Below are 23,240 nucleotides of genomic sequence, written 5' to 3'. Positions count from 1 at the left end.
CAGTGGAGTTTTTTTAGGTGAGCCTGGCCTATCATTGGTGAGGAAGTGGTGGAGGTGGTCCAGGAGGTTTTTTCTTCTGGGCGGTTGTCCCCATCAATGCGGGAGGGAGTCATCACCCTGATTCATAAGAAAGAAGACAAAAAATTGATAAAAAACTGGAGGCCGATTTCGCTGTTGAATGTGGACTACAAGATAGTGGCGAAATTGGTCGCAAACAGCTTAAGGAGTGTGATAGCATCTATGATTGGAGAGGGGCAGACCTGTGCGGTCCCCGGTCGAAGAAGCGCCGATAACCTGGTTTTATTAAGGGACATGATTAATTTTTCACAGGAAAATAAAGTGCCGATGGTCATTGAGGGTATCGATTTGGAAAAGGCATTTGATAGAGTATCACACTCCTTCCTGTTCAGGGTGATGGCAAAATTAGGGGTCCCTGATTGTCTCCTGAAAGTTATTAGATGTTTTTACTCTGGAATTTCGAGCCATGTCTTGGTAAATGGGGAGTCAGGCAGGGGTGCCCGCTGTTGCCTATGGCTTTTATTTGTGTGGTGGAGCCTTTGCTGAGGTATGTCCAGCGGGATAAAGTGGTGAAAGGGTTTGTTGTGCCAGGTGGTGGTGGAGAGCAGGTGAAGTATTTGGCTTATATGGATGATGTGTCGTTTGTGGGTGGGTCGCAGGCTGATATTGACAGGGTGAATTTGCATGTGAAGGTGTTTTGTGGAATGGCTGGAATGGCTGTGAATTGGGAGAAGTCCCAACTGGTTTCCTTTGGGAGGCCTGTACCTTTGAATGTGGAGAAAGTGCCGGTGAGTCAGGAGATCAAGGTGTTGGGTGTGGTGTTTGATGCAGAGATGAAAGGTAGAAAGACTTTGGATGAAGTGAAAGGGAAAGTGGTAAGAAAGTTGAACTTGTGGAGGTTGCGGAAGTTGTCTTTTTCAGGGAAAGTGTTGGTGGTGAAAGCTGTGATATTGCCGTTGTTGTTGTATTTTTGTTTGGTCTTGCCTCCTGGCAAAAGATGGATGCAAGAGGTGCAGAGAATGTTGTTTGTTTTCTTCTGGGGTTCAAAGATGGAGAGGGTGGCACGGGTGACGGTTCACAAGGGGGTGTCTCTGGGTGGTTGGGACTTCCCTGATGTTGCTTCTTTTCTGTCTCTGCACTATCTGGCGTCTGTCCGTAGAGTGTTGGAGTCAGAGGAGAGGGTGAATGATTTTGTGAGGTACTTGGGAGGATGGTTGTGGAACAGGTTGGGATGGGTCGCTAAGGATTTGAGCAAGCCTGTTGCATTCACTACTACATCATGCTACCAAAAAGTTAAAGAAATTCTGGCCAATTTAAATATGGCAGGAGCAGCCTTAACAGACATAAACAAGCAGAAAACAAAAAAATGGATCACAAGAAATGATATAATATGTTATATAAAAGAAATGACAAGTGTACAAGCGGAGACAGTATGGAAAAGAATGAGTATTACAGGAATAACAAACAGGCAAAAAGATGTTGTCTGGATGGCTCTGGTGTCAGCGCTCCCTACTAGGGTTTTTTGCAAATTGAGGGGTGTCACAAGAGCCCCACTGGCCGTGAACACGCAAAACCGTCCGATCCGATTCTAGCACACAGATTGAGAGCTATGGACGCAATCTGCGTAGAATTGGCGGAGTTTGAGCGTCACGACGCAGTAGGGAGCCTGTGAGGTTACGAAAATACACTTTTACTCCAACCCAGGGGTAGATTTGCCACCATCTCTGTTTTCTATCAGCCCAGATAAAACTGCTAACTGGCTATAGACCTGTGAAACAAACAACCGGTTAAAACTGTGCAATTCCTATCTATCTATCAAAACAGTAGCGTCCCTTCGGAAGTTTAGGTCTCGTCTGTGTATACTGAATAGAAGGTTTTACTGAGAGGTAAAGACCTTTTAAAAAGCCTTTATTTGTTACAATATAAATAATTAATATATACAGACAATCGTGAACAATTAAACGATGAGAGACAGTGATAACACAGTACATAAAAGAAAAAGGGATAAAAAGAACGAATACTTATGATTCTGTGGAAAGTCCGTTCGGGAAAAGACAAAGTTCCTTTGTTGCAGTTAGTTCGCAATATGGCCGAACCACATGGCCGTTGCTCCGCCTGCAAGATGGCCACTGCTATTTCCCCAAGCAGTGGCAGTCTTTTCGGTATGATGGAAAGTGGGGGAATTGGCTGGGGGTCCTCATGCAATCAGTTTTGAGCACTGACATTTCTGGGCGGAGTCTCAAGCTCAGCCCAGGGGCGTGTCAGGCAGTGAGTTCTCAGGGGAGGAACTTCCAGCCATCCACAAAATATGTCCAATTTCATACCCCGCCGGGGTTTTGTCGCACATGCAAACCGATTTCATATTCAGATTGGGCTGAGAATACACGTTCATAGGACATCAAACTTGCAATATTTGGGGCGCACGGGGACCCCATTATTCATATCTCAGCCCCTGCTCGGGTTACCTGGCTATGTCTAGTATCACCATATTCTACAGAATTAGGGAAACAAAATTATGTAATTTTCATATTCCTCCCATGGATGGTATTTGCAAAATGTGACAAAGTTATCAACACCATGCATTCCATACTCAGTTTAGTCGGTGCCGTCAAGACTGGGAGGAATGTAGGTGTCAATAGACCTCATGCTGTGCTAGCTTCCCCTGTTGAATAGACTCTGTTGGTATTTCAGCTCTGCCCAATTAGCACATTAGTGTCACCAGAGCTTTTCCGGGAGCCTTAACAGGATTTCTTGCTAAACCAGGTTGCTTTAGCCATATGCTAACGCAGGCCCATTCAGCCCTCATGGCAAAAGGGGGGGGAAGGCAGGAAGGAAAAACTTCTATTTTAAAAATAAAGAATGTCAGTTTTCCGATCACGGTTGCGATCGGACAATCGGCCGCGAATCCTCGGACGACTGGGCGTCGCCCGGCGTCACACCTCCCCCTTCCCGAGCTCTGCTCAGGGAGGTGTCAACAGGACGCCTTCCGTAGCAGCTATTGGCGCTGTTGGGTCGGGTTCCCCCTGACACCGCGACAGCCCATCAGCGTTTTGGTGTCGGCTGCCTGCTTTGTGTTGGATCGTAAAGTCGTACTGCTGCAATGACAGGCTCCACCGTAGGAGCTTGCCGTTGGTTCCAGCAGTACGGTTTAGCCAACTCAGGGGATTGTGATCAGTGACGATCGTGAAGGAGCGGCCGTACAGATACGACTGCAGTTTCTGTAGGGCCCACACGATCGCCAGGCACTCCTTTTCAGTTGTGGAGTAGGCTACCTCTCGGGGCAGGAGCTTCCGGCTCAGGTAGAGGATAGGGTGTTCATCCCCCTTTCCATCCACCTGGCTGAGGACTGCGCCGAGACCGTAGTCAGAGGCATCGGTTTGCACCACAAACCGACGACTGAAGTCTGGGGCCTGAAGCACAGGGGCGCTTGCGAGGGCCTGCTTCAAGGCCTGGAAGGCATTCTCGCAAGCGGGGGTCCAGCTAACAACCTTGGGGTGCTTCTTGCTAGTGGCATCGGTCAGGGGCTTCGCCAGTGTACTATAGGCGGGAACAAATTTCCTATAGTAGCCGGCGGTCCCCAGGAACGCCTGGACCTGCTTTTTCGTGATAGGTCGAGGCCATGCCAGGATGGCGTCCACCTTTCCCGTGTCAGGTTTCAGGGTGTTACCCCCCACCCGGTGACCTAAGTACTGCACCTCGGTCATGCCAATCTGACACTTACTCGGTTTAACCGTCAGATTGGCCATGGCCAGCCTCTCTAGTACCTGGGACAGGTGTTTGAGGTGTTCTTCCCAGGTGGGGCTGAACACCGCAATGTCATCCAGATACGCTACAGCGAACCCTTGCATTCCCTCTAGCAGGTCGTTCACGGCCCGCTGAAACGTGGCGGGGGCGTTCTTCATCCCAAAGGGCATCATCGTGAACTCGAAGAGGCCGAAAGGGGTGATGAAGGCCGACTTTTGCCTCGCGTCAGGTGCAAGTGGTATCTGCCAATACCCCCGGCTCAGATCCATGATTGATAGGTACCTGGCTGATGCCAGTGTATCTAGCAGCTCATCAATGCGAGGCATGGGGTAGGCGTCTGTAGTGGTGATGGCGTTCAGTTTCCTGTAGTCTACGCAGAACCGAGTTGTCTGGTCCTTCTTGGGGACCAGGACAACAGGGGCTGCCCAGGCACTACTGGACTTTTGAACCACCCCTAACTCCAGCATCTCCCTCACCTCCTTCTGCATGTCCGCCTGTACCTCGGGAGAGACACGGTAAGCGGATTGCCTGATGGGGGGATGGGTACCTGTATCTACCCCATGCACCGCCATACTGGTCCGCCCCGGGATACCGGAGAAGGTGTGCTGGTACTGGCCCAGCACCTTCTGTAACTGCTCTTGCTGGGCTGAGGCGAGCTGTGGATTGACGTTTAGGTCGCCGTCCACATCTCGTACGTCAGCCAGCAGGTCTAACAGGGGGTCTGCCTCTCCCTGCTCTAACCGGCTGCACACTGGCAGCGCATACTGGGTCCTGTCATGGTGGGCCTTCAGCATGTTTACATGAAAGCTCTTCTGCTTCCTGCCCCCCATGTTCACTAGATACGTCAGAGGGTTTAACCGCTGCACTACAGTAAAAGGCCCCTCCCAGGCTGCTTGCAGCTTGTTCTGCCTCACGGGAAGAAGGGCATATACCTTGTCACCCACATCAAATGACCGCTCTCCAGCAGTGCGGTCGTACCATGCTTTTTGTTTGGCCTGAGCCTGGGCCAGGTTGTTGGTCACTACTGCGGACAGGGACTCCATTTTGTCCCTGAACTTGAGGACGTAATCGACCACGGAGACATCAGTGGGGTCGCCCTTGCCCTCCCATGTCTCCCGCATCAATTGTAAGGGTCCTCGGACATTCCTCCCATACAGGAGTTCAAACGGGGAAAACCCGGTTGACTCCTGCGGCACCTCCCTGTACGCAAACAACAGATGAGGCAGGTATCGTTCCCAGTCCCCACCTTGCGACTCAACAAACGTGGTCAGCATTTGCTTCAGCGTCCCGTTGAACCGTTCACACAGTCCATTGGTCTGCGGGTGGTAGGGACTGGAGACAATGTGCGTCATGTGTATCTTTTTGCACAGGGCCTCCATGAGTTCGGACATAAACTGGGATCCCTGATCGGAGAGCATCTCCGCAGGGAACCCGACTCGGGAGAAAATGTTAAGTAGCGCGTCTGCTACCTTGTCCGCCCTCAGGGAGGAAAGCGCCATGGCCTCAGGATAGCGGGTGGCGTAATCCACCACCGTCAGGATGTACCTTTTGCCACTGCTGCTGGGAGTGGGCAATGGTCCAATTATGTCGACTGCCACTCTGTGAAAGGGCTCACCTATGATTGGCAGTGGACACAAGGGAGCCTTGCGGGGGTTCCCAGCCCGTTTTACCTTTTGGCAAACAGTACATGAGCGGCAATAGTTGGTCACATCGATCCGCATCCTGGGCCAGTAGAAATGACCCTGGATACGGTCAAGTGTCTTGTGGATTCCCAAGTGCCCTGCCAGGGGAATGTCATGTGCGGACTTCAGCACATGCCCCCGGAAGGCACTGGGTACCACAAGCAACTTGGTACCCACACTTGTTTCACCTTCGGTGGGCTGTACAGGCTCGCTGTACAGCTTACCACCTTCCCAATATACCTTGAAGGTATCTTCATTCGTGAGGGGCTCCGAAGCCTGTCTTCTGAGTGCCTCGAGGCTAGGGTCAGTCTGGAGTACTTGCACAAATGCAGCACTCTCGCTCTCAGCCAGCTGGCCCGTGGCATATGCAGTTAGTGGCTGAAGGCTACCATCCCTGTGGTCAGAGGAGGGGGAGGAGGCCGGAACCTCTTCCACCTGCTCTGAGCCCAGGTTCTGAGCAGCGCGGCTGCGTGTTACTGCCAGTACAGGTACACCTTCAGACTGGCACATACTGGCATTACTCACATCCTGGCTGCATGCATGAATTACAGTGACAGGTACAACAACATTTTCATCACAAACAATCGGTATATCAAACACAGGTACCTGTGACACAGGTACTATTGGACTCGGTACCCCTGGACTGGGCACATTCAACCCACCTCCCCCCTGTTCTTGCCCCTTGGTGCAAAGTACCTTAGTGTGGGCGGAGAGTCCGTCTCCCTCCTGGCAGTCTGAGGGGCTTGGGGCAGGTTCATAATAGGACACAAGCTTGCCCAGGTCGGTCCCCAACAAAACTGGGACCGGCAGTTGGTCCAGGACCCCAACAACCTTCTCTTGAACCCCCACCCCCCAATCGATGGACACCCGAGCCTGGGGAATGCGAGAAAGAGTGCCCCCCACTCCAGTGAGGGTAAGGTATTTGTCAGGGAGGATATTTTCCGTCGGGACCAGGTGCGCACGCACCAGGGTGACATCCGCTCCAGTGTCGCGGAAACCGGTAACAAGCTGGTCGTTCACTGTAACCAGCTGGTGGTTGCTCGTAGCGGAGTGGATCCCTCTCCCACCTGCGAACATGACGTTGTTGGGTGCTCCCGGCTGGGGTGCGCTGGCTGGCGGCAGTTGCCGTGGGCGAGGTGTAGGTGGTGCAGGAGCTGGCGCTGTCTGCCTCCGCTCCGGGCAGTTAAACTTCATGTGTCCGGGCTTGCGGCAAAAGTGACAGGTGATGCCCTCTGTTACTGCAGGCCTGGACGCAGCAGCTGCGCTGGAGGGCCTCTGGGGCGCACGGCTCACAGAGGTAGGAGAGTCTGCAAAATTGTGGGACTGACCTCCTCTCCAGCTAGATGGGGCTGTCCTGCGGGTCTCCGGCACCCTGGTCGTTGCAAAGGTCTCAGCGAGGTCTGCAGCGACCGTCGCTGACGCCGGTCGGCGCTCCAGCACAAACTGGCGTACATCAGCCGGGCAAATGTTCAGAAACTGCTCCAGGACGATTAAGTCCTCCAGGACACCGTAAGACCCTTTAGTGAGGCCTAGCGTCCACTGGCGGAGTGTGGTGAGCAGACTGCTGACCACATCTTGATAAGAATCAGTAGATTTTTTCTGCCAGGACCTGAACCTTTTCCGGTAGGCTTCTGGCGTCAGCTGGTACTTAGTGATTATAGCCTCCTTTATAGCGGTATAATCATTGTCCTTTTCCACAGGCAGCTCTGAGAAAGCATCAAGCGCTTTGTAGCGCAGCAAGGGTGTCAGATGTCTGGCCCACTGGTCTTGGGACAGACGATACTGACGGCAGGCCTTTTCAAAAGACCTCAAAAACAAGTCAATGTCAGTGTCTTTTTCGATAATAGCAAATTTAAATTTTGCACTTACTGGAGCGGCAGTCCCTTCAGCAGGGAGGCTGGGCGTTGAACTCCGGCTGGCTTGCTGCACTTTCGCCATGTTCAGCTCATGCTGTCGTCTCTCCCGCGCCTCTGCAGATTGGCGTTCCTCTCGCTTTTGCTCCGCCATGTACTGCAGGTACTTGTCCACATCAGTTTCCATCAGCTTTTGCAATGCCTGCTGCATTACTGGATCAACATAACTGGACAGTCCAGTACTGGCCGGTTCCAGGCGAGTACTTTCAGGGGTTCTGGGGTCGGGGATCACACTGACAGCCTCCTGCGTATCTGTTGCCGCATTGCCCGCGGGTTGCTCAACCTCGGTACGCACAGGATCTTCAGTCTCTGGTTCCCCTCGACTTGCGTTAGATGAGCCGGTGTCCTCCACAGTGGACACCTCCAGCGTCCGCAGATTCTGGCTATCCCATCGGTACAAGTCCGTTATCAGGTCCTGCTGTTTCTTGCCGCGGATGTCCATGCCTCTCGCCTCGCACAGACTCTGCAGGTCGGATAGGACCATGACCTTGTAATTCCCGGACATTTCCATGCCAAATAAAAGAAAACTTAGGGGAGGGGTACTGGTTACACAGTCTCTCTGTATATATGAAAAATATATTGCACTCAGTCACTACCAACGAATTAGTTCGTTTCTCGATAGGGCTAATTCGATAGCCCTACCTGAGATACTATCAGCACACACAGATCCCAAACGCTGCCGACCACTGTCACAAGAGCCCCACTGGCCGTGAACACGCAAAACCGTCCGATCCGATTCTAGCACACAGATTGAGAGCTATGGACGCAATCTGCGTAGAATTGGCGGAGTTTGAGCGTCACGACGCAGTAGGGAGCCTGTGAGGTTACGAAAATACACTTTTACTCCAACCCAGGGGTAGATTTGCCACCATCTCTGTTTTCTATCAGCCCAGAGAAAACTGCTAACTGGCTATAGACCTGTGAAACAAACAACCGGTTAAAACTGTGCAATTCCTATCTATCTATCAAAACAGTAGCGTCCCTTCGGAAGTTTAGGTCTCGTCTGTGTATACTGAATAGAAGGTTTTACTGAGAGGTAAAGACCTTTTAAAAAGCCTTTATTTGTTACAATATAAATAATTAATATATACAGACAATCGTGAACAATTAAACGATGAGAGACAGTGATAACACAGTACATAAAAGAAAAAGGGATAAAAAGAACGAATACTTATGATTCTGTGGAAAGTCCGTTCGGGAAAAGACAAAGTTCCTTTGTTGCAGTTAGTTCGCAATATGGCCGAACCACATGGCCGTTGCTCCGCCTGCAAGATGGCCACTGCTATTTCCCCAAGCAGTGGCAGTCTTTTCGGTATGATGGAAAGTGGGGGAATTGGCTGGGGGTCCTCATGCAATCAGTTTTGAGCACTGACATTTCTGGGCGGAGTCTCAAGCTCAGCCCAGGGGCGTGTCAGGCAGTGAGTTCTCAGGGGAGGAACTTCCAGCCATCCACAAAATATGTCCAATTTCATACCCCGCCGGGGTTTTGTCGCACATGCAAACCGATTTCATATTCAGATTGGGCTGAGAATACACGTTCATAGGACATCAAACTTGCAATATTTGGGGCGCACGGGGACCCCATTATTCATATCTCAGCCCCTGCTCGGGTTACCTGGCTATGTCTAGTATCACCATATTCTACAGAATTAGGGAAACAAAATTATGTAATTTTCATATTCCTCCCATGGATGGTATTTGCAAAATGTGACAAAGTTATCAACACCATGCATTCCATACTCAGTTTAGTCGGTGCCGTCAAGACTGGGAGGAATGTAGGTGTCAATAGACCTCATGCTGTGCTAGCTTCCCCTGTTGAATAGACTCTGTTGGTATTTCAGCTCTGCCCAATTAGCACATTAGTGTCACCAGAGCTTTTCCGGGAGCCTTAACAGGATTTCTTGCTAAACCAGGTTGCTTTAGCCATATGCTAACGCAGGCCCATTCAGCCCTCATGGCAAAAGGGGGGGGAAGGCAGGAAGGAAAAACTTCTATTTTAAAAATAAAGAATGTCAGTTTTCCGATCACGGTTGCGATCGGACAATCGGCCGCGAATCCTCGGACGACTGGGCGTCGCCCGGCGTCACAAGGGGTATGACTCCCTCAGGAAGGTGCCCAAGAGAAGGGTGTGGAGGGGAAGAGGATGTGGACCACGTGTTTTGGGATTGTGATTGTGCAAAGGGTTTTCGGAGGAAGTTGAGGAAATTTTTAGAGGTGGTGGTGGAGGTTAGGGTCACATCTCTTTCAATGGTGATGGGTGGAGTGTCACTGGGTGCAAAGGAGAAGGATAGGAAGGGGTGGATTGTGTTCTCTGTACTTAAGGAAGTTTTGTGGGACCCAAGAAACTTAATCATATTCCAGAAGGAGGAGTTGTCACTGGAAGCAGTGTGCAATATTTTCTTAGCAAGATTGTATGTGGTGTACCTGGCGGGAAAAAAAGGTGTTGGAGAGGAGAAGGCGCAAGAATTGTGGAAGCAAAAGGAGTGGAGCTCATTGCTCTAAAATGTTTTGTTTTCTTTTTATTGATAAAGAACAGACTTAATAAAAGCCGACATGATAATTGAACAGTGAAGGAAGGGCAAGATCGCTGCCAACCTGATGGAGAGATCCACGTGAGGGCTGTTTTTTAAGTGATTTTAATCTGAAAGGCTAAAATAAAAAAAATTAAAAAAAAAAAAATTAAAAAAAATCTGAAACAGTCTGTGTGCATGTTGGATTATTATACCTCTGTACAAATTAACAAGCTGACACATCGTTGCATTCCAGCGGTTCTGGAGGTGTGTTTAGCTTCTAAGGGCAACAATAGTTAATTTGCATATATTTAGCAGTGATGTACTGGGAGACATCTCAGGCTCACTCCAACCTGAATTATTGCAAATCTATCTATCTATCTATCTATCTATCTATCTATCTATCTATCTATCTATCTATCTATCTATCTATATAATCGAGTAAGTGTCTCAACCTTCAAGCAAGAAGAAGTAGCGCCCTGCCCCCAGGGCTGGTCCAAGCAAGAAGAAGGGGCTGGTCCAAGCAAGAAGGTGATGTAGTGCCATATCAAACCAAGGGCGAAGAGGGATAATTTGCATATTCAGTTGCAGTGCATTATGGGTAACCACAAATGTTCACTTATAGTTGAATTATTGCAGATTTGCTTCTCTTTTAAGAAGGCAAATTACACCAAGCTTTGCTTTTTTTAGTAGGAGGGCTTTTTGGTCTCTTTTATCCTCCTATACATTCTTAGTAGTTTGGGTCACCCTGAGCTGCTTGGTTACTCTGTTGTACTGGTCCAAGCCCTATCTCATACAGCTGTATCAATCCCTGCCATGTACTGTTGAGGACCAAAAGTCCAAAACAGGCTGTCACATGTGAGTTTAATATGGCTGTGTAAAATTTAAAGCTATAGGTTTGCTATACACCAGTGGTTTTGGATGCTTGCTTGACTTACTAAGGGTGAAAAGGGGTAATTTGCATATTTAGTAGCAGTGCATTGGGAGTAGCCACAAATATGCACTTATAGCTGAATTATTGTAGATTTCCTTCTGTTTTAAAAAGGCAAATTACACCAAGCTTCGCTTTATTTAGTAGGAGGGCTTTTTGGTCCCTTTTATCCCCTATACATTACGAGTGGTTTAGGTCACCCTGAGCTCCTTGGTTACTCTGTTGTACTGGTCAAAGCCCTATCTCATAGAGCTGTATCAATCCTTGCCATGTACTGATGAGGACCAAAAGTCCAAAACAGGCTGTCACATGTGAGTTTGATATGGCTGTGTAAAATTTAAAGCTATAGGTTTGCTATACACCAGTGGTTCTGGATGCTTGCTTGGCTTACTAAGGGTGAAAAGGGGTAATTTGCATATTTAGTAGCAGTGCATTGTGGGTAACCACAAATGTTCACTTATAGCTGAATTATTGCAGATTTGCTTCTGTTATAAAAAGGCAAATTACACCAAGCTTTGCTTTTTTTAGTAGGAGGGCTTTTTGGTCCCTTTTATCCCCTATACACTCCGAGTGGTTTAGGTCACCCTGAGCTGCTTGGTTACTCTGTTGTACTGGTCAAAGCCCTATCTCATAGAGCTGTATCAATCCTTGCCATGTACTGATGAGGACCAAAAGTCCAAAACAGGCTGTCACATGTGAGTTTGATATGGCTGTGTAAAATTTAAAGTTATAGGTTTGCTATACACCAGTGGTTCTGGATGCTTGCTTGGCTTACTAAGGGTGAAAAGGGGTAATTTGCATATTTAGTAGCAGTGCATTGTGGGTAACCACAAATGTTCACTTATAGCTGAATTATTGCAGATTTGCTTCTGTTATAAGAAGGCAAATTACACCAAGCTTTGCTTTTTTTAGTAGGAGGGCTTTTTGGTCCCTTTTATCCCCCTATACATTCTTAGTAGTTTGGGTCACCCTGAGCTGCTTGGTTACTCTGTTGTACTGGTCCAAGCCGTATCTCATACAGCTGTATCAATCCCTGCCATGTACTGTTGAAGACCAAAAAGCTGAAATAGGCTGTCTACATGAGGGTTTGATATGGCTGTGTAAAATGTAAAGCTATATGCTTGCTTGGCTTACTAAGGGTGAAAAGGGATAGTTTGCATATTTAGAAGCAGTGTATTGTGGGTAACCACAAATGTTCACTTATAGCTGAACTGTTGCAGATTTCCTTCTGTTTTAAGAAGTCAAATTACACCAATACAGTGGTGGCATTGCAGGAAGTAACGACAGTGGAACGCGTAAGAGGTGAGTCATCCCCGCCCGCTGCCTCTTACTAATAGTGGCGGCTGCTGCTGAGCTTAAGCTGGAGGGGGAGCACACATGGGGGACCCAGGTGAGGGGGGTTCTGCTGAGCTTAAGCTGGTGGGGGAGCGCACATGGAGGACCGCCGCTGTGCCCAATACCCCCTTCCTGCCCTCCACCACTTTATGCGGCGTATGCTACGCCGTGGGTCGGCTAGTATACTATATATATATATATATATATATATATATATATATATATATATATATATATTTAAAAAAAAACAAAAAACTCTGCTTTACTAAATTAGGTCAATCAATTAAGTTTTCTGCATATTTAGGTATGTAAAGTGTTTTTGTTTTCTTTATACATTCTTTAGAAGCAACCAGGGCTGCCATCAGAAATTTCTGGGCCCCATACTGGGAAGACCTACTGGGGTCCCTCACTCCCCTACCCCTATATTTAAGGTGATCACTGGGGTTTAGCAAAGCACTGGGACACATGTAATCCTATGGGATTAGTCTTGAGCAGGACTTGCAATATGTGAAAATCGCAAATGTGCTGCATTAAGCATTTTCTCAGCAATTGCGGTGCGATATTCATTCACTGAAATGAGAATAGCAAAGCACAAGCATAGCAAAATAACAAAAAATCACAATGCAAAATCGTTCGGCCAAGGCAAACACAGCCATACCCTATGACAGTCTGTACATTCTGTGGCAGACATGCAGCTGAGGTCCATGTTTGTGGCATTTTTCACTGGGCCCCAGACTCACAAGGGCTCCATACTGTAGTTCCACCTGTGATGCCCTGGAGGCGGCCCTGCAAGCACCAGTTGCTAGTACTTCAGATTTATCCTAGTTACAACTGTTTTCCACTGTGAATCGTGATCCCGATATCACATATAAACTACACAAAAGACCGCCACAATTATCTCTGGATCTGATGGCTTTACGACTGTTTGGGATTGCAATATTTGACAGGAGAGGGAAACATGTTGAATTGCCGGTTCCTGCAAAAAATTGCAAAGCAACACAATGGCGATGCAATTTTCCAGCGCATTTTACACAAGTGTAAATGTATACAAAAATGGAACAGGACGATCGTCTGCAATCTGGCATAATTGCACTGATAAAAACGTGCTTTTCATTAGTTCTAGCATTTTGTGATCTACATGTGACTGAAATCGGATTGCTAGTGGAAAATAGCACTGTAAAGCAAACCTGAACCAACTAATTTAAAAAAATGTTGATACTCACCTATGGAGATGGAAGGCTCTGGATCCCATAGAGCTTTACTGGTCTTCTCTGCATCCCCTCGTTCCCCCGCTGCCCCTTTCATGTGATTTTGGTAGTCCTCTGAAGGCTTTGGAAGCACTTGCGTCCGCATGTGCACAGTACGGATCCACTCATCTTCAGAAGTACTTGGGGACACGAAAGCCATCCAAGACTACTGAAGGTTTATTCAAATATTCTAGTCAGATTACTTCAACAGGGGCCTGGTGGAAGGATCTGTGAGATCCCTCTTCTCATTCTTGGTTCCCACTTGTGACGGATGATAACAGCCCGATCAGAGCAGAGACAGCCGACAGTTCAGTGTCTGCCCAGATCATCCGGTTAGTGTCCGGAGCAGATGTGTTTCGACCATAAGTGGAACCGCATCCTCTATCTGGAAAAATTCAGCATGTCAAGACTTGGTGTTCAGTTTACCGAAGCACAGCAAACAGATCTGTTTTACAAGTGGAAGCAGACCCTATTTATAACATTAGGGTCAGTTTGCTGCAATTGTGTATGCTGCAGAAAACATACAGAGCGAGTAAGTTTTCATTACAAGTGGGAACCGAACCTGAAGCAATTATTTAAGTCTTTGTTTTAGGTCAGTTCAGGTACCTTTTTGAAGGACTCATGATGACGTGGGCGCATTTGTAGTTGGGGCAGACGCACGCCCGTGCATGCGCATAAGGCACAAAAAACATCTTTACTGGCTACCAGTGGGACCCCAGAGATGACCCAAATGACTTCTAGGGGCTGGAAGAAGCCCCAGGTAAGTAAAATTACATTTATGTTTTGGCCTTGTGAGTTAATGCTTGTTCATGTGTTGAGTTAAGGTTCATTGATACTTGTTGGAAAACATTAAAGGGATAATGTAACTATAGGGGAACAGCTCTTGTTGGGCTGTGGGTGATTACAATAATTACAATACAGGGGCCATCCCTCCAGAGTAGGCGTTGTCATGGCTACACTTCTTATTAGTGAAGGAGTCATGGTATCGCCGGCTGTTATAGGATTCCTGGCAGATGTGCCTCCTGGTTATTGGGCCATCATCACAGAATGAGGGGGGAAATGTGGGGGGTCCTCATCAAAGTCTTCCTGTGGAGGCCTCATTTGCTATGCACCAGATATTAAGCTGTATATTTTAAACAATATTTTCAAAACACTCCAAATTTTTAATTTAAATGGTCTTACTCCGGCAGCAGTTCCAGGGTGATCTGGAGTGTATGTGGGGTGGGGGAGGACTCCTATTGTCTTTCCTCCACTGATACAGGTATATTACCTTTTCCGGAACCAGGTCCATTCTTTATTCTTCCCTCATCTTTTATGTCACTGGTCATTGCCAGTTGCCACTTTTCTTTTCTGTTTCTTGTTATAAGTCAAGTCAAGTAACAATAACATTTATAAAGCGTTCTTCCCAGGATTTGAAGAAAGAAAAATGTAGCCGGTTGGCGCAGGACAGTGAGGCAGGACACCTGGGCGCACACTCGGAGGTGCGTAGTGCTAGTTGACGGTGCAGCTACAGCTGCAATGCTATAGTCCATGCCCCGTGTAAGGGTAATTCTGGGTTGTTGTTATGGTGGTACCACTTATTATAAAAAGAAAGGATATAAGGGAGGTTATTGTGGCAGCACCTGTTGACGTGGGATATGAAACTGTTGGGGTATAAGAAATATGGATTCATTGCAGCAAGGCATTTTATTAGTGGAGGGTGCTATGGTGATTTCTATATCGATATGGCCCTTGGGAGGTGGACCTCTCAGCTACAATGGTGCCCACAGGATGGGGGATGGGTTGGATCCTGGTTAATCTGTTGTGTATAATTTTATAATTTTACGTTGCTCTTGATGTAAACAAACCATCTCATCTGGCTGTGAAAAGGCAGTTGATAAGGTTTTAGTGTAGGAAAAGTTCAAAGGGTCATTACTTCTGTTTGTTTTTTTAACTCTGTAATGGCTGATGTTTAGAATACAATCTTAAAAACGAAGCTCTTCAACTGAAAATAACAATATGAGAATGTGTTCTTTGTTGCCAATGTTCTATTTACCATTAATAAAACACATACAATTATTTATCTCATACGTATATTTTCACTTCAGGTTTGCTTTTAAATATCAAGATTCCAAAAACTGAAAGATACTTTGGCCCTCATCCAATTCACTATTTCTCCGGAGTTTTCTCCTAGGTGTAATTTTTGTAACAAAATTCCTTTTAAGCCATCAGCAAGCAAGAAGATACTCAAAACAATGCTGATACTTGATAGTACTTTTTCACCAACTTTTAGTTATTGTTTCAATTGTAACGTGCTTAAAAGTTATTTTAAAGAGAATATGAAAATGATCTCCTTGGAGATTGCTCAGGATAAAATGTTAATTGCATGTGGGCCAATTTTTCATCTTATCTAAAAATAAACTTTTCAGCACCTAGTAATTGAAAAAGTACTAAAAACTAGGTAAAACAATGATATCAAACTTATTAGGAGTATTTTCCTGCATGCTGGTATTTTATTGGTAAGGTTTGAAAATATCTCCTAGGAGAAAACAAGGGAGAAAAGTGAAAAGTCTGTGGCCCTTTAAATTTCAAATATTGAAATTTGAAGCAAGTAGGACTTTTAACAAGTTACAGGAAATGTGCATAGTGCTGTCTGTAAAGTCAAAATGAACTTCCGCACACTCATGCAAATTGTCATGCTAATCCATTCACGAAAATCATGCAGCAATCAATGCTGTCCCTACAGCTAAGTTAAAAACTGAGATTACAAGAATAAAATCTGGGACAGATAGTGCATCTAACTAATTCTGCAAGGGAGCTGCTAGTACCTACATATGTACCATGCAAGCACACCAGCGAGCTGTGTGTGCTAAGATCACTAATAGACTTTTGTCTAGTGCTTTCCCTCTTCCCCTATTAGTGATCTTAGACACAGAGCTTTATTATTATTATTATTTATTTATAAAGCGCCAACATATTCCGTGGCGCTGTACAATGTAAGAAAACAAACAAGGGATACATAATGATACAGACAATGATATACATCAAATATAAACACTGATACAAGATACAGCACTGCTGATTACAATTTGATTTAACATGATGACTAAAATGTATAAATGTCTAACAGTGTGCAAGCAATTAAATTAATAACAGTCCATGACACAAAAGGGTGAGAGCCCTGCCCTTGCGAGCTTACAATCTAAAGGGCAAGCTTGCTGGTGTGCTTGCATGGTACATATGTAGGTACTAGAAGCTCCCTTGCAGGATTAGTTAGATGCACTTTCTGGCCCAGGGAGGATGGTAAGGATATGTGCTCCTATTCCTTTTTATTTGGTTTTGATATGCTCAATGCGTGCATGTTTGTGCTATGCATGTTACAGGGCCAGCGTTACAACACATACAACATTGAGCTACCTCTACGTAGTGTATGTGAATACGCAAGAGACTTTATTTTTGTAAGCAAGGTCCCAGGTTTTAACTTAGCTGTAGGGACAGCATTGATTGCTGCATGATTTTTGTGAATGGATTTGCATGAGGATTTGCATGAGGATTTGCATGAGTGTGCAGAAGTTCATTTTGACTTGCTGTTTTGCTTGCCACACCCCTTCCAGCACCCCCCTATTCAATCTGCAAATGTTTAAATGCCCTAGTTCGAGGTGAGAAGCCTGTGTGTTTTCTATATAGTGCTGTCTATATCTGATATATTTATATTCATCAACATAATTATAACAAGAAATATTTTCCAGCAGAAATAATAGCAAACGTCTAACAAAGACCTGTAATAGAATAATACTATTGAAACACAAAGGCTTTTTGTGCACCATATGAGTTTTCCACTGACATAAGCTAGGCACACCTGTATTGATTTTAATATTGCCCCAACATATCTGATCTATTCAATTCCAAGTGATTCTGGGCAATTTATCATTTGAAAATGTTATTGAATCTCAGTGAAAATGGGCAGGTGAGGAGCTTCACCGAATAAGGGGGTATACCGCTTGTGGTTTGCTTGATGGATTTCAGATTGCATCAATTGTGTACAGTGTGGTGCAGGGATTGATCACTATCGTGATCACTATCAGATCAATTACTGATCAGGGAAGCAATTAAACCTTTATGTCTGGCTTTAGACAAGAATCTGGGAGGTGCTGCGTGGTGTAAACAAGAGCTAGGGAGGCTCGAAACGGTGAGCTGTTGCTACATTGCAGCATTTTTAATGTAACTTGTTTGCACTTGTTTGATCAATAAAGCAAATTTTGATAAAAGAGCTGTGCTTGTGCCTGTGATTGGGTTGGATACCACTGTTCAGAAGGGACACCTACTGTAATTGTAGCATGTTTCCAGCAAGACTGAGGCCTACCCTGGTAAGAGCCAGGGCCGGATTTAAGCCAAGGCCACCTAGGCCATGGCCTAGGGCACCAAAGGAGCAAGGGCACCGAAACAGCAGGCTAAACTGGTGCTGCATTTGCAAGCTTGCAAATGCTGCAATGCAAGGAGATCAGGCGAGCGCCTGACTGCGGTACTCTGCTGCCAGCGGACTGCACAGAAGCCACCTTGCTCTCTGTGCACACTTGCATTGTGGCTGGTGGCTATGGAATTGGGCAGCATTGGAGACAGAAAGAAAGAGGAAGGTTCTGCACTGGAGACGAGTGGAGGAATGAGTGACACTAATGGCTGCTGCGGTGTGAAGGCGAGCTGGCTACCTATACTGAAAGGGGGGAGTGGGAAAAGGAGGGATTAAGGGAGCCATCTGGCTACCTATACTGGAGGGAGAGTGGGGGAGGGGTCATCTCGCTACCTATACTGAAGGAAGGGGTGGGGGAGGGGGAGCGGCTGGTGACAGTGGCCTTGGGCGGTAAAGAGTACAAATCCGGCCCTGGTAAGAGCTGTGTCAATGGCAAAACACTCTTATCACTTACCTTGACCTAATGACAGAGGCACCTTCACACTGACACATGTTATTAAATACATAGGTCATAGTGACCCTTTACTGATGCACTGAGCCCTACTATTAGCTGAGCAAGTCTTACCCCCTGCACTCAATACTTGAACCCTCATCCAGTTGTTGTGGCCACACTTGTCTTGTTACGGTGGGGGAAGCCATGGATGGCCACAAGCTTATTGGGGGTCGTATTCGCCACATCTGGCCGTTAGTGTATTCATGGGTGGAGAGGGAAGGGTGCGTGCGTGTGTGTGCGTGTGTGCGTGCGTGTGTGTGTGTGTGTGTGTGTGTGTGTGTGCGTGCGTGCGTGTGTGTGTGTGTGTGTGCGTGCGTGCGTGCGTGCGTGTGTGCGTGCGTGCGTACATCAAAGATAAATATAAGCATTTGTTTGTGCAGTTTAGTGTATATATGTCAAGATATAATACCAATAAGAAACCTATTTGTTAAAGTATTATTTAATGATAATATAAAACAAATACGAATAAAACAGTTAACAGTAATTACAGTAATTAATAAGAATTAGATTCCATTATTTAAATTCAGAAGGCAACAAAAATATGTATACTACACTGAGACACAAGTATACTATTCTTTCGTATGGATTGGAGTTTCCATTAAGTTTGCTGCAGTAGGTAGAGAAATATGAGAACTAAAATGCTAGGTTTGTATTATAGTTACAAAAATGCTAAGTTTGTAGCATTGATGTGAAGGTACAGGACTTTTATTTCTAGTTTTGTGTTGCAGATTATTGTTGTAGATTGTGCTTTTATTCCAGAGGCTTCCTCTTAGGGCTCATTTCCACTATCGCGAATTCGCATGCGTTTTTCGCTTTGCCGGAGATCAACTTAAATTGTTTTCACCGTTTTTTATCTGTAGAGTTTAGTTTATTCTGAGGTAAATTGACACTGGGGTAACTATAATGTCTGCTGGATAAATATATAACCATTATAAAAGTAAGATGGCCTATGCAATTCTAAATATTATTATATTTACAGTAGCTAAGATTTTAATACATTTTAATACTATATGGGATTTTGTACACCTATGATATTATAGAAACAGTAGCTAATGCAGTAAGGGATGCCTCATTTCTCTGTCAGCCCAAGGTCTCATGATGCCTCCTGTTGGGGGAAAAAAAACAAATCAGTGTCATTTATTTTTCTAATAATGCCCACAAATACCCACGTGTGGTTGGAAGAATAGACACACATCCATCCTCCATGCAGCTGTGGGGCGCCAGAGCAACTAGATGGGGAGCCACCAGCAACATTCTGTGCTCTCCTTCAGCAGAGAAGGGAGCAAACACCACAGCAGCAAGATGGCAGAGTAGGGTTGCTTATTGGTGCAGCAGGGCAGCACAGTAGCACCATGGAGCAGAACACTGATATATTGTATAGCATTCTTGCCAGAGCCGGGACAAGGTCCTCCACCACCCAAGGCTGAGACACCAAAGTGTGCCCCTCCATCCCTGCCACCCCAGCCGTCACACACTAATTGCTATTAGACTAAGAGGCGCCACAGGGCCCACAACCTCCCCAACACCTTAAAGGGACACTTAAGTCAAACAAAAAAAATGAGTTTTACTCACCTGGGGCTTCCAATAGCCCCCTGCAGCTGTCCGGTGCCCTCGCCGTCTCCCTCCGATCCTCCTGGCCCCGCCGGCAGCCACTTCCTGTTTTGGTGACAGGAGCTGACAGGCTGGGGACGTGAGTGATTCTTCGCGTTCCTGGCCACAATAGCGCCATCTATGCTGCTATAGCAAATATCATATACCACATAGCAGCATAGAGGGTGCTAATGTGTCTGGGAACGCGAAGAATCACTCACGTCCCCAGCCTGTCAGCTCCTGTCACCAAAACAGGAAGTGGCTGCCGGCGGGGCCAGGAGGATCGGAAGGAGACGGCGAGGGCACCGGACAGCTGCAGGGGGCTATTGGAAGCCCTAGGTGAGTAAAACTCATTTTTTTTGTTTGACTTAAGTGTCCCTTTAATATCTAGTTATATGGCTTGCAGTCACTGCCATGTATCCCCTTTTCTTATTTCTTTCTGCTTTAAACACAATTAGGAATGACAGCTGAATGAATTCTGCGCCCCCTCCTACACTGCGCCCTGAGGCTGGAGCCTCTCCAGCCTATGCCTCGGCCCGGCCCTGATTCTTGCCTTGCAACACTCAGGTTTTAATTTTATCCAAGATGCTATCTGCATGAAGTCTGTATGTTCTCCCTGTGTTGGTTTTCTCTGCGCACTCCTAGGGGCTTTCTTCCCACATACTAAAAATATACTGATAAGTGAATTGTTTCCAAGCACAATTGAGCATACATTACAGAAAGGGACATTAGACTGTAAGGCTTTGTTCACATTATAAATCGCCAGCGCTATCGCAAGCGCTGAGCGATTTATATTGTGATTTTTACAGCACTTTTCACTTAGAAAATCGCTTTTATAAACGCTTATGCTCAGCTACAATGTAATTATTCATAAAAGTGCTCGGAAAATCGCTACACAAAGCACTTTTTCAATCGCTTTGCGATTTCCCTATACCTTTCATTGAGCCAATAGTTAGGAATCCGAGGAGGAACCGCACACCACTATGGAGGTGCTGGACCTGAGTAACAGTCAGTGATGAATTCAGAAGGTCCGCACACTCAAATGTAGACCAAGTCTGCTGTTTTATTCAAAAAAGGTGACACAATTCCATTCCATAACCAACGATTTGTTTCGGGCCCCCGAGGGGTCCCCTTTGTCAAGGTAAACACACAGAATGTGTAACTGACAAAACATTCTGATATATAGGCAGTGGTGGTGTCAATGACCCCACCCCTCACATTCAAAATTGCCGCCCAGCCATCACATTTGCATATAATGTCAAACATTAGCATAATTGGTCATTTGCATGGATCAACAAAACAATATGCACAATTGGTCATTTACAGGGATTACGGTAACAAGCACTCTGTTGTTGTACAACACTACTGCTTAAGTGGTTTCACTCCCTTATGTCATACCTGTCGCATTAGCTGGGCCATGCTCCGCTCTGCTGTTAAGTTGGAGACCCTCAATTGTCCATTGAGCCAAGACGCTCAGAAAATGGTACATGTAGCGTGTTTGCGATTTCAAGAAAATCAAAACGCTTACATGTGAACACTGTCATAGGAAATGATTACACAAGCGCTTTTAGAGCGATTTCTAAAATCGCAAGCACTTACAAAACTCTGCAAACCCTCATAGCGTGAAAAAGCCCTCAGGCCTCTTTTCCACAAGCAGCTAAAGGTGGTGAATTTACCGCCTGTCAGCTGCTCCTGTCCACCGGCCAGACACTTACAAGTGCTCGGCACAACTTGAGCCGTGTTTTTACCACCGGGTATTGCCACCATTTGTCAAACTCGACTTGTGTGTTATTACCAAATGCTGCCATCTGGCTGCATGTAATTGCAGCCGAATGGCTTTTGTGGTCAGCAGGCGGGTGGCTGAAATGCTTGACAAAGGAGCAGTTCAGTCGTCCGTGGAAAAAAGGCCTGACTGTGGTAGTAAATTTAAGGTCCTCTGCAGGACAGCTAGTGGCATGACTATGGAGTCTGGAAAATGCGGTCTTTGCGACATAACTTCATAAATAAATACTACTTATTGAAAGAAACCATAATAATCAGACCCACTGTCAACAGCCAGAGTCATACAGTACAAGCTGGCCAGTCTGGACATTTTCAGCTGGATTGTACAATGACTACATGACTATAGCTAACTGGAAACTAACTCGGTTGTATTCTCAACCTTGAAGGAATTAAGAATTACAAATGTTTAAAAAAAACCTTATCCAATCCCAGCTGTTTCCTTGAGCCTAGTATACAGAGAAACCCAAATGATCAGATGTCACAAGGTTTGGACTTTAAATACATATTTTGCTAAAACTCAGTTAAGGAAATATAAACATTAATTTGGAAAAGTTGGCGTCATAAGATGTCTGCCAAGAGACAGATTGGCAGTGTTGGTAATGTTTTACATATTTTGTCAGTCACATATGTATGTTAACTCTTTGGGCACATTGGACAACAAAAGTTTTTTTTTTTTTTTTTACATTTAACTCTTTGTAGTAATGTGCAAGGGCAAATTATGTAAGTTTTAGGCCTCTTTAACAGTGGGACGTTGCGTTTGATGCGATGTTAAAGTCGCACAACGTGCACCTAACACAGCGCATGTAGGTTATGAAATTAGACGTTATTTTGCACTGCGTTATGTGTCTCTTGGTGCGCCGTTTTCGTTGCATACTGATGGAATGAAAACGGTGCATGCGTTACATTTAAAAAAAAACACATTACTGAGCATGTGCAACACACATAACGTAGAAAATGTATTGCTAAACGCACAGCATTCAGCACTTACTAAATATTGCTACACGTTACACACAACGCAATGTGTGCCCTGTGAATGTCGTACAGACTTTGTATTGCTATGCGTTAGCCTGCGTTATAATTTTTTATAACCTGCGACTTTAACGTCCCACTGTGAAAGAGGCCTTTGGATAGAAGGGGTGGGGATATATATTTAAAAGCCTTGTCATTAAATTGGGATTTTTGATCCCACCATAATCCGACCATAAATCAGTAAATATATTCTGAAATCTTCAGTAAAATTGCAGTCAAAGCAATATATAAAATATGTTATACAGTTGTTAAGGGAATTCCTCGAGTAAGATCAGAACTTGATGCTATGACCCTGCAGGAAGTTTCCCATCTAATAATCCCAGGAAGATCCTATTTTTTATTTCATGCTGCATACATTGTCCTCATGGAATAATACACCAATTTTTCTGCACTACCATTACCCTGAGATGATGGTGTTCTCTCCAAATCACAGATCATTCGAAAGAGCCCTGCAAGAAGAAACAAAGATTTATGTGCATCTTTCTCCCTCTTCTGGCCATTCCTATGTATTACAGTGAG

General features: G+C 45.8%; 1 protein-coding gene across 1 annotated transcript in view; it reads right to left on the bottom strand.

Annotated features, from left to right (window-relative positions):
- Positions 1 to 18,813: 18,813 nt before the first annotated feature.
- Positions 18,814 to 23,240, bottom strand: part of FXYD6 (FXYD domain containing ion transport regulator 6) — a 232,128-nt gene continuing 227,701 nt past the window's right edge. Inside the window, exons 12-13 of the mRNA XM_068242193.1 lie at positions 23,123 to 23,170; positions 18,814 to 19,425 (exon numbers count right to left, since the gene is read on the bottom strand). Coding sequence (XP_068098294.1) covers positions 23,149 to 23,170 — 22 coding nt within the window. The 3' untranslated portion in view covers positions 18,814 to 19,425; positions 23,123 to 23,148. The remainder of the gene's footprint in view (positions 19,426 to 23,122; positions 23,171 to 23,240) is intronic.

This window comes from Hyperolius riggenbachi, chromosome 6 (genome assembly GCF_040937935.1).
Source record: "Hyperolius riggenbachi isolate aHypRig1 chromosome 6, aHypRig1.pri, whole genome shotgun sequence".
Classification (NCBI taxonomy): Eukaryota; Metazoa; Chordata; class Amphibia; order Anura; family Hyperoliidae; genus Hyperolius; species Hyperolius riggenbachi.
Note: the sequence above shows the minus strand (reverse complement) of the source record. Positions and strands in the feature narration are given on the sequence as shown.